Source organism: Magnolia sinica, chromosome 4 (genome assembly GCF_029962835.1).
Source record: "Magnolia sinica isolate HGM2019 chromosome 4, MsV1, whole genome shotgun sequence".
NCBI lineage: Eukaryota > Viridiplantae > Streptophyta > Magnoliopsida > Magnoliales > Magnoliaceae > Magnolia > Magnolia sinica.
This window is the reverse complement of record NC_080576.1, coordinates 22,763,441-22,775,110: the sequence shown is the minus strand read 5'-3', so window position 1 is coordinate 22,775,110 and position 11,670 is coordinate 22,763,441. Positions and strand designations below refer to the sequence as shown.

At 41.7% G+C, this 11,670-nt stretch overlaps 1 protein-coding gene across 1 annotated transcript; it reads left to right on the top strand.

The window, feature by feature from the left end:
- The first annotated feature begins 610 nt into the window (after positions 1-610).
- LOC131244406 (ethylene-responsive transcription factor ERF022-like) lies at positions 611-1,797 on the top strand. Its single transcript, XM_058244015.1, has one exon. The coding sequence runs from the start codon at positions 618-620 to the stop codon at positions 1,167-1,169; it is 552 nt and encodes a 183-aa protein (XP_058099998.1). The 5' UTR covers positions 611-617; the 3' UTR covers positions 1,170-1,797.
- Positions 1,798-11,670: the final 9,873 nt, after the last annotated feature.

Here is an 11,670-nt window from a genome sequence, read left to right as displayed (position 1 = left end):
TTCATCAGTAAAAAACCACTAAGATGATGCCATGAAGAAAAAAACACTCCATTACGAACCATCAAATAACCTATAAAATTACACTGACTTTGGACCATCCATCATTCATTACTAAAGTACTGTCTCATCTCATTAACAGAACCGAAAGTATCATTCCCAAACACATTTCCACACCAGTCCCCACCAAATGAACGGTCCAGATTTCTACCCCATCCCCACCATGGCCCACTTCATCATTTCACGAGTTCGAGTCTACTCGCCAGCTACCACTGCAGATCCACACGTTGAAACATGAAAAAATCAATCAACTACCGTGGACGAAAGGAGCTAATGGAAGCCAGAGATGCAGGCCATTAACAAGATACAGCTGTTTCTACTATCTCCCCATACCTTAAAATAGCAACGACATTGTCACTAAAACGTCCACATATATATGACATACACACGTATATATTAATGTTACATGGATTATATATATATAAAATATAAATTTAAGTAGTTACTAGGAAGCTCACACCTTATAATAACTCATCCACATTCCCAAGACTATCCACAATATCTATATAAAGATGACTCTATAACACATCATCCCACTTGAAAAGCTCTAGCTACTACACATGGAGCATGTTCACACCACCGAGCCCGTCGACGACGGCCTACCGTGCAAGTATCGGGGTGTTCGTAAGCGAAAATGGGGCAAATGGGTGTCAGAAATCCGAGAGCCCGGTAAGAAGACCAGGATTTGGTTAGGGAGCTTCCAGACACCTGAGATGGCGGCCACCGCTTATGATGTCGCTGCTTTGCAATTGAGGGGAAATGAGGCGCGGCTCAATTTCCCCGGGCTCGTAGGTCAGCTTCCAAGGCCCTCAAGTTCAGACCCGGATGATATTAGATCGGCCGTTGCGGAAGCGGTCTCGCGGTTCAGGGAGTCGGCCTGGATGGCTAGTGTGGGTGGTGTTAATGTAGGTAATGCTAATGTAGGTAGCTCGAGTGCTCATCCGACGGGTGCGACCGGGTTCGTGGCGAGTCACATTGATGAGTCGCCATTGGACTCACCTAAGATGTGGATGGAATTGGCTGAAGCTTTGTTACTGAGCCCACCTCAGTTTGGGTCTGGTGAAGCTAGTGACTCAGATGAAATGCAGCAAGAATCCCTGTGGGATTTATAACTAACCTATATTCTTATTAGGATATTTGCTAATTCCATACGTGTGTGATGCAGGTTTACACGTGCTTGGCACACGAGCTTTCACTTCTCAGGTGGGCTACAATATTCGATGTAAATTGACTTGCAAAACAATTTTCACTGTCCATCCATTCATCTTTTATTCTGTGGCCCACTTAAGGTTTGAAATAGCCTTAATTTCTAGGCTAGAAGATTTAAGCAGTGTGGCCCACCTTATGAGAATGTCTATTCTTGCACACGTGCTTGCACGTGGGTAAGTACGGCTATCACATACGTGCAGAATTAGCAAACTAGCTCCGTGTGATATATTCTCTGATGAAATTTTAAAAATAACTCTGCATTTGTGAGATGTAAGATTTAAGTCGTTGAACTTTTACCAAGCAACTATAGAAGTGGGCTCCAAATGGTGTGGACATGGCAACAATGGCGGAGATGATGATACTTATATGTATGTGGGTGTGTTTTGACTTAGGTATTGGATTGACAAAAAATGAGATTTTATTTTAGTTAATACAAGAAAGATTGGATTTGTTGTATTTGAGAAGGTAGATTTTATTTTAGCTAATAGAAGAAGGATTGGATTTTTGTTGTATTTGAGTATGAAGAGCACTTCAACCGAGTATTTATGGTTGGATTTGCTATTTGTAGTGGAATTTTGTTTTAGTGGATTTCTAGCATTGTATCTGGAAGTGGTTTGTGGAAAATATTGTATTTTTAAAGGAAAAAAAATTACCCTATTGCATGGTTAGGGCATGCGAGCGATGTAAATGGTGGGTTCCACCGGAAAAGGTAATCTATCTTAAAAATGGGGTCCACTAACTCATTTGGTGGGCTATATTATATATGTAGACTGAGTCTGGCCATTGTCTATCCTTTGATTTTGATGGTGTGGCCCACCTGATGAGAGGATTGGCCTTTCTTTGTGAGATGATTGATATTCACGGTGGGGCCTACCATTTACATGGGTCGGATGATTTTTAAGAGAGCTCATCACGTACAGAGAGCTGCATGATAACTTAGCATGCGGTCCCATCTTTCACACAACAGTGTGACGTGTGTAAGACAAACGCGCCATTTGTTTTGACGGTGCGGGAAGCGGATTGCAGCCTGGATGGACTCGGTCCAGGGAGGGGTGCTGTGGGGCCCACCGTAATGTATGGGTTTTATCCATTCCGTCCATCAATTTTTCAAGATAATTTTATGGCAAGAACCTAAAAATGAGCTAGTTCCAAGGTTCAAGTGGACCACACCACAGGAAGCAGCCGCGATAAGGATGGCCGCTGTTGAAACTTTCCTGGTGCCATAGTGATTTTTATTTGCTATCCAACCTGTTCATAAGGTAACATGGATCTGGATGAAGGGAAAAAATAAATATCTGCTTGATCCAAAACTTTTGTGGCCCCACGAAGTTTTTAATGGTGAGCATTCAATCCCCACAGTATGGTCCACTTGAGCCTTAGATCTTTCTCATTTTTGGGCTCGTTCCCTAAAATAATATTAAAAAAATGCATGAACAGCGTGGATAAAACCCATACATCACGGTGGGCCCCACAGAGACCCTGCCTGGACCCAGTCCTTCTAGGCTGGGCAGGATGCGATCTTCTTCCAATGGTGTGGCCTGACCGATCCGTGGATCATCCTGAGTATTTTTCCAGATGATATTCGCAGTGGGGTCCACCATTTAGATGGATCAGATTTTACAGACCTGGGAGAAAGATGCCTAAACCACCAGAAACCGGTGGTGGGAAGTAAACTGTCGAGAGATTTGCTAATCCACACGCGAGAGAGACCTGCCCATCCATACAACTTCCCTCACACGATCGCACGTGCCAATATTAACAAGGGAAAGATCAGATCTTTCCATCAGGTGTAAATCGGGCCATTTCACAATCTAGGTGGGCCACGGCATACGCAACAAATGTACAGCTAGAAAAAAAAACTATAACCGTTGGTTCACTTCGTACATTGCAGCTCACATGGGGAGTGAAATTGTCAGATTTTTTAACCAAAGGATCTCAGCCTTTTTTCCCAACAAGATAGAGAGCTCAGATCTTTTGCATGTGTCCCAAATTGGCACGTGTGGATGCATGTGGGTGTCAGCTCTCCACAAAACGTGTGTAATTAGTGGGAATAATACTGCAATCCTATGTAGTGTGCACGTGTATAGCAATCCAAACCATCCAATTCATAGGCTCCATGATCAGTGGCTGACATCCGGGCAGGCATACTAGTGAAATGATTCTAATGGTCTGATCAGTCGCCATCGAATGGATTGTTGAAAGGGAATCTGGTGAGTGATCCAAATCCAATGGGTAAATTTGAATGGTTAGGATCATTCTATGGTGGAACAAACGTCACATTTTCGAAGGTTGCGTGAAGTACAATTATGATGTATCAATCTTTTCAAGAGTAGTATTTGCTCCATTTTGTTGCTGTTGCTGCTGGTATTATCCCTCACACGTGGAAATGAAGGACGTGTGATGGTTGTTACACAGACACTCTAAAACGTACACGTGCCAGGACCCAAATGGTGGGACTTCTGTGGATAGTCACTAGTCCAAAACCATAACAATTGAATAATTATGACGTCTCAATTATTTGAAATTTGTTGGGTGAATTTGGACCCTTGTCCTTCTTTCATTTCAGCCGTCCGCCATCTGTCCATAAATCAGCCATTTAAAAGATCAAATCAATATAAATTTCAACTTATGGTCCATCTAAATAGAGGCCCACGACTTGAACGGTTAGTTTGAGATACTTATATGCCGTGTACAATTTATTGCGACAGATCATAAACTCTCTCCAGAAGGCTCTACGTTTTGCTCAACATGTAGGCACTAATGAGGCCAGAGACATTCAAATGCATCTTTAAAACTGTTTTTACTTTGTTTGGGTCACTTACAGATCAAGTGGCAGAAACACCCCACACGTGAGATGCATGGGCCTCCCTGAATCCACGTGTGATCTCCCACGGAAAATAAAGGGAGTGTTCACATACAACGTTTTTGAACTTTTTCACACGCAATTTTTCTTCTACAAGCGTGTGTTCTTAGCTCATATATATTTGATCAAATGATCTCAGTAACACCACTAATGTACTTGTATCATGATGTAGACCCATTTCATTTCCTTTTAACCGTTGGTTGGCGTGGGCCGCATGGCCGCCAATTAAATAATAATATTGTATCAGTAATTTAAGCACGGGTCACATGCATGTGGAAGCTGTACACATCTACACATGTGTCATGTGTTAAAATGTGATGCATGAGATCAGAGCTTTCCATGATGCACTAAAAAAAAAAAACTGGTCATTTCACAGCTCAGGAAGGCCACGGCGTCTGAAAACAAATGAATGGCTAGAAATGAAAATGGTAACCATTAATTTACTATGAACGGGAATTTGTTTGCTTCTTTAGGTAGAAAGATCTTATCGTGATTTTACTTCCAACCTTACGTGTTTTATATTCCGTGGTCGTGAAGACATTTGGTTTGTTGTGTACTAGGTAGAGGTGGATAAACAGAGAGTATATCATTGAAGAATGTGATGAAGTACTTGAATCTTTCTTTTGCTCTAACATTAAATGAGATGAATATTGAAAATTGGATGCTTCAAATCTACACTGAAACGTGGGTCATTGACCGGTCCACCGTCTAATCGACGAGTCCAATGATATAAAAAAAATATATATATTTTTAATTTTATTTTTTTAAAAGCAAAATCCTCAAAACAGTTTTTGGAGTTTTTGATAGGCCAACAGCATTGCTCGACAGGTCAACCCAGCAGATCGAAGTGTTTTGACCGGTCAACTTAACAAGTCGATGGGTTGCGTAGTTTTACGCATTTTTGTGCGATTTGTTTTTATTTATGTTTTTACTTAGATATGTGGGTGTAACTGTGATTATGGTGAATGCTAAATGTGCTTAAGGATTTGAGAGGGTTTTGTAGAGAGAAAAATGTAGAGCTTTTCTCTTAGGGTTTCGAATCGGTTAGGTTTTATCTCTTGTAACTTTGTTATTCATGGTGCATTATCATTTTATGATGTGATTTTTTTTCTTGCAAGGATTTTTCTATGTAAATTCGGAATGTTCTGATTGGATTTGCTTGTGCGATTGTGATTACCTTGTTTTATTCCTCTCCGTGTGCTTTCGTGAGTCCCAACAATGTACATATCAATGTATACTATCGCGAGGAGTTCAGTAGTTCTTTCTTTACTTCCCTTTAAGGGCTCTTTGATGAGCTTCACATGCAAATACACATGATATGTAAGCAGAGATTTTTTTTTTTCTTCTAAATATTAAGAATGGTCCTATTATTTGCTAATCTTTTAAACTTGTCTTTGTTAGGATGACCAAGCTGCAAGAGTCAGAGGTGGAGATAAAAAATGTGCTCATGTGCTCTTCCTATATCCTTTTTATATAACATTATGAATTTTATATTTTGTGGAAGTGATTGAGTTAGGGAAATGATGCAATGTTCGTTCATTATCACATGATGTTATTACCTAATTTACAAGATACATCTGAACCATAGTCTCAAATGCAAAGGTGTATATCTGATAAATCAATCTCCATTAGAGAATATGTTCTTCTAACACTGAGGTTGTAGGCACATGTATAGAAAATTATTCTTTTATTTTCACCCAATTTCAGAATTTCACTCCCTATAACCTCTACTCGACTTCTATTCATTGACCTCATGTATAAGTATTTTTCATCTTCTCATATATACATGACCTTAGTTAACAACCAAATGGGTTGCAGATATGTATCATTGCTCATGCATCAGTGCACCAGGAGTTAGATATCGTAAAGACACAGTTCGTTTCACACACACACACAGGTTACTGCTATGGGCAAGGCAATGGTGCATCTACATAGGCCCAATACCCCTTTAAAAAACTCACGGGGATCAAATTGATGAGGTTTTCCTCCTCAGTTCAGAAGAGAGGTAGTGCAGCTTGTTGTAAATCGGGTGCCTCAAATCTTGGCATTACCGCGCTGCTCGACCACGAGGGGGCTACTCGATCGGTCGAGGCTAGCTCAACTCAAAGTCCAGTAAGCTGTATTTTTTGTGTTGACCAGTCGAGGGTCAGGCTCGATCGGTCGAAGGGGTCCTTCGACCAGTCGAGGACCTGGTTCGACTAATCGAGGGTTACGCAGATTCTGCGTGGATTTTGTGCGGACTGCGTAAATTTGAGGCGGTTTCACAAAGGTATGGAAGAAGAGTTTCCTAAACTATAACTAGGGGTCTCTAGGGCTATTCTAGGGCATGCTAAGGCTTCCTAAAGTGATTCCATCAAGATGTTTTCATGTCTAAGGTGAGAGAGAGAAAAAGAGGAAGAGAGAAAGAGAAAAGAGAGAGGAAACTTGTGGAATGGAAGATTCTACTCGTGGAGGTGATCTACTGCGCAGTTGACGTCTCAGCACTTTTACGTCCTCGTGATCGGTAAGATCTCTCCGTTTTCATTATTATCTTATTGTTCATTTACTCCTACGTGAGTGAAGAAGGTTTGATCCAAGCAGTGTGTGCTTGTGATCGGCTGTAACATTCTACTTCATAGTGAATTGTTGTTCTGGACTAGGTCCCGTGGTTTTTACCTCTTTGAGGGTTTTTCACGTAAAATCTCATGTCGTGTGGTTTGTATTTTGATTTATTTCATTGCTTTATTATATCCCATAATTCTAGTGTTTGGGAGGCGAGATCCTAAGGTTTTTTGTTCAATGCCTGCAACAAAGTGGTATCAGAGCATTCAGGTTTGTTGAACGGAGTGGGATCAGTTCTGAATTATGGAAGGTAGCTCATAAAGGATGATTAGTCTCAATGGTTCTAACTAGACCAGATGAAAGGCTAAGATGGAATACTTGTTTTTTTGCAATGACTTGTATGCTCCAATTCTAGGCATATCAGCAAAGACAAAGGATATGTCAGATGATAATTGGTAGAAATTAGACCAGAAGGCAGTGGGGTTTATTAGACAATGAATGAACGATTCCGTATTCCACTATGTGTCTAAGGAGACCTCAGCCACTAGCTTATGGCTGAAATTGCAAGGGTTGTATGAGAAGAAGAAAGTCGGCAATAAGATTTTTCTGATAAGACGACTTGTGAATCTCAAGTTCAAAGATGGTGGTTCTATGACTGAGCACATGAATGAGGTTAGCAACATATTAAACCAGCTCTTCACTATGAAGATGGTCTTAGATGATGAACTACAAACTTTGTTATTGCTTAGTTCATTGCCTGATAGTTAGGAGACATTGGTGGTGTCTCTGAGTAACTTTGCGCCAGACAGAAATGTGTCCATGGAACATGTAACTAGTTGTCTCTTCAATGAGGAGATAAGGAGAAAGTCTAAGGGGTCTACTCAACAAGAGACCTTTGTGACACAAGATTGGGAAAGATGAAAGAACAGAAAGGGCGAAAAGGCCCAAGATAAATCAAAAGACAAGTCGAGTGTCAGAAAGGATGTTAAATGCTGGAATTGTGGTAAGAAGGGTCACTACAAGCATGAATGTATAAGAAGAGGAATGACAAGAAAGGAAAAGGAAAGGAGAAGGAAGGTGAATCAAACTCCACTATGGTCGCTTCAAATGGCGACGTTGTAGTTATTATTTCGGCAGATCATGATGTTTGTCTCACGGTTACGAGTTAGGACACCGACTGAGTGATAGACTCGGGTGCCTCGTTTCATGCGACTCCACGCAGGGGTTTCTTCACAAGCTACAAGTCAGGTGACTTTGGAACCGTGAAGATAAGGAATTCTGGCATATCGAAGATCATAGGGGTTGGTGATATTTGTGTGAAGACTGATGTGAGCTACACATTGGTTCTCAGAGATGTGAGGCACATTCTAGACCTTCGCCTCAACTTAATGTCGACGGTAAAGTTGGATGATGATGGCTATGAAAGTCGATTTGTTGGTAGGTGCTGGAAGCTCATCAAGGGTTCGTTGATTGCAGCCAGAGGGAAGAAGTGTTGCACCCTTTATAAGGCAAGTGTCAGTGTATGCAAGGGTGGGTTGAACGCAGTTGAAGATTCAGCTACTGACATGTGGCACAGGCGTCTAGGCCATATGAGTGAAAAAAGGCTTCATCTACTAGCGAAGAAGCGACTCCTTTTAGAAGTGACAGATATACCTCTCAAAACCTGTATTGACTGTTTATCAGGGAAACATCATAAAGTTTCATTTGTTAAATTTATTTTTCATGTTAATAAAATGCATACATTAGATTTGGATTATTTTGATGTTTGTAGTCCTATGAGGACAAAAACCTTGGGTGGGACATTGTATTTTGTTGCTTTTATAGATGATGCATCTAGGAGAATTTAGGTTTATGCTTTAAAATCCAAGGACGAGGTCTTTGGTATGTTTAAAATGTTTCGTACTATGGTCGAGAGAGAGACAGGTAGATCATTAAAGTGCATTCGCACTAACAATAGTGGTGAATACATTAGTGACTTTCATGAGTATTGTAAGTCCATGGGTATACGACATGAATAGACGGTTCCCAAGACCCCCCAGCATAATGGTGTGGCTGAGCGAATGACTCGCACCATTGTAGAGAGAGTTAGATGTATGTTATCCCATGCAAAGTTGCCCAAGATATTCTGGGGAGAAGCAATGCACACGGCAGTGTATTTGATAAACAGGTCTTCATCAGCCATGTTAAATGGAGAAGTACCTGAAAAGGTGTGGACTGGACAAGATCCATCGTACAGTCATCTCAGGGTGTTTGGATGTAAGACATCCATTCACATACCAAAGGACGAGAGGTAAAAGCTCGATACGAAGATCAGGCAATGTGTATTCTTGGGGTACGGTGATGAAAAGTTAGGCTACAGATTGTGGGATCCGACCGAGAAGAAGCTCGTCAGGAGCAGAGATGTGGTATTCTTTGAAGATCAATGTATAGAAGACATTTGAAAGCCAGAGAAGACTCAGCCTAGTTCAGGTGAGCTAGAGGACATGGATCGGATTACTCCTCCTATGGTGGCTGATGACAGAGGAGTAAAGTAAGGTGCAAAGGACGAGGGAGTTTCTAAAGAAGATAGACCGGGGGAGCAGCCCCCACTTGATCCACCTGTTAAGCCACATGTGAGGAGGACATCTAGGGACAGACACCCGTCCAAGAAGTACTCGCTGCATGAGTACATTATACTCACTGATGGGGGAGAGTCAGAAGATTATTTTGAGGCCCTAGCCGATGAGCATAAGGAGGAGTGGTTGAAAGTTATGCAAGAGGAGATGAAATCCTTTCATAAGAACTACACCTATGATATGGTGAAATTGCATAAGGGAAAGAAAGCTCTGAGCAACAAGTGGGTGTTCAGAAAGAAGATTGAGTAGAAGAATTCACAAACGAGGTTCAAGGCCTGACTTATGGTGAAAAGGTTTGGTTAGAGGAAAGGTATACACTTTGAGGAGATATTCTCAACAATGGTGAAGATGACATCCATATGGGTATTGCTTGGGTTGGTAGATAGAATGGATCTAGAGATAGAGCAGTTAGATGTTAAAATTGTCTTTCTCCATAGTGACTTGGAAGAAGAGATCTACATGCACCAACCAGAGGGGTTCGAAGTCAAGGGCAAAGAGCATATGGTGTGTAGGCTTATGAAGAGCTTGTATAGGCTGAAACAAGCTCCAAGGCAATGGTACAAGAAGTTTGACTCGTTCATGTTAAAGCATAGATATGATAGAACAGAGTCGGACCACTGTGTGTTCATGCACAAGTTCTCAGATGGTGATTTTTTAGTTTTGCCATTATACGTTGATAACATGCTTACATGGGTAAAGCCATCAAAAAGATTGACAGGCTAAAACAAGAGTTGGGTAAATCGTTTGCAATGAAAGACTTGGGCTCAGCTAAACAGATCATAGGAATGGAGATAACTCGTGACAAAAGCAGCAGAAAGCTTTTATTGTCACAAGAACGGTATATTGAGAAAGTCTTAAAGTAGTTCAATATGAATGCAGCGAAGCCAGTCAGTACTCGACTGGATGGTCACTTCAAATTGAGTGACAAGCAGTGTTCAAAGACGAAGGCAGAGGTGGATGAGATGAGGAAGATACCCTACGTGTCAGCTGTAGGAAGTTTGATATATGTTATGGTATGTACGCGCCCAGATATAGCATATGTGGTTGGTGTTGTCAGCAGGTATCTTACCAATCCTGGCAAAGAACATTAGGTAGAGGTGAAATGGATACTACGGTATCTAAGAGGCTTATCCGGGTTGAGCCTATGCTATGGTGATGGAAAACCTATGTTAGAAGGCTACATAGATGCAGATATGGCAGGGGATATAGACTCCAGGAAGTCTACATCGGGGTTCATGTTCACGTTTGCAGGGGGAGCAGTCTCTTGGCAGAGCAAGCTACAGAAGGTTGTAGTATTATTGACGAAAGAGGCCGAGTACATTACGGTCACAGAGGCATGTAAAGAGATGCTTTGGATGAAGAGGTTCCTATAGGAACTTAGCCTGAAGCAGGAGCAACACGTGGTCTATTGCGATAGTCAAAGTGCTATACACTTGAGCAAGAATCTAAGTCAGCACTCCAAGTTGAAGCATATAGAGATTCGGTATCACTGGATCAAGGATAATTTGGAACAGAAGGTGTTACAGCTTGAGAAGGTCCACACGGACGATAATGGATTAAACATGATGACCAAGGCATTGCTCAAGGGTAAGTTTGAGGTTTGTAGAAACCTGGCTGGCTTGAAGAAGGTGAATTCTTCTTGAGTCGAAAAGGGAAAGATTTGATGGGGTTTTTCTCCTCAGTTCAGAGGAGAGGTAGTGCGGCTTGTTGTAAATCGGATGCCTCAAATCTTGGCATTATCACGTTGTTCGACCACTCGAGGGACTGGCTCGACCAGTCGAGGCTCGCTCGATTCAAAGTCCAACAAGCTATATGTTTTAGTGTTGACCAGTCGAGGGTCAGGCTCAACCGGTCGAAGGGGTCCTTCGACCAGTTGAGGACTTGGTTTAACTAGTCAAGGGTTACGCAGATTTTACGCGAATTTTGTGCAGACTGTGTAAATTTAAAGCGGTTTCGCAAAGGTGCGGAAGGGGAGCTTCCTAAACTATAAATAGGGGTCCCTAGGGCTATTCTAGGGCATGCTGAGGCTTCCTAAAGTGATTCCATCAAGGTGTTTTGATGTCTAAGGTGAGAGAGAGAAAAAGAGGAAGAGAGAAAGAGAAGAGAGAGAGAGGAAGCTTATGGAAGGGAGGATTCTGCTCGTATAGGTGATCTACTGCGCAGTCAACGTCTCAGCGCTTTTACGTCCTCTTGATTGGTGAGATCTCTCCATTTTCATCATTCTCTTGTTGTTCATCCACTACTACGTGAGTGAAGAAGGTTTGATCCAAGCGATGTGTGCTTATGATTGGTTATAAAGTTCTACTTCATAGTGAATTGTTGCTCTGGACTAGGTCCCGTGGTTTTTACCTCTTCGAGGGTTTTCCACGTAAAATCTCTTATGTC

Bases quoted from the DNA above. Each gene is read 5' to 3' on its own strand.
- LOC131244406 (XM_058244015.1), top strand. From the start codon at position 618: ATGGAGCATGTTCACACCACCGAGCCCGTCGACGACGGCCTACCGTGC.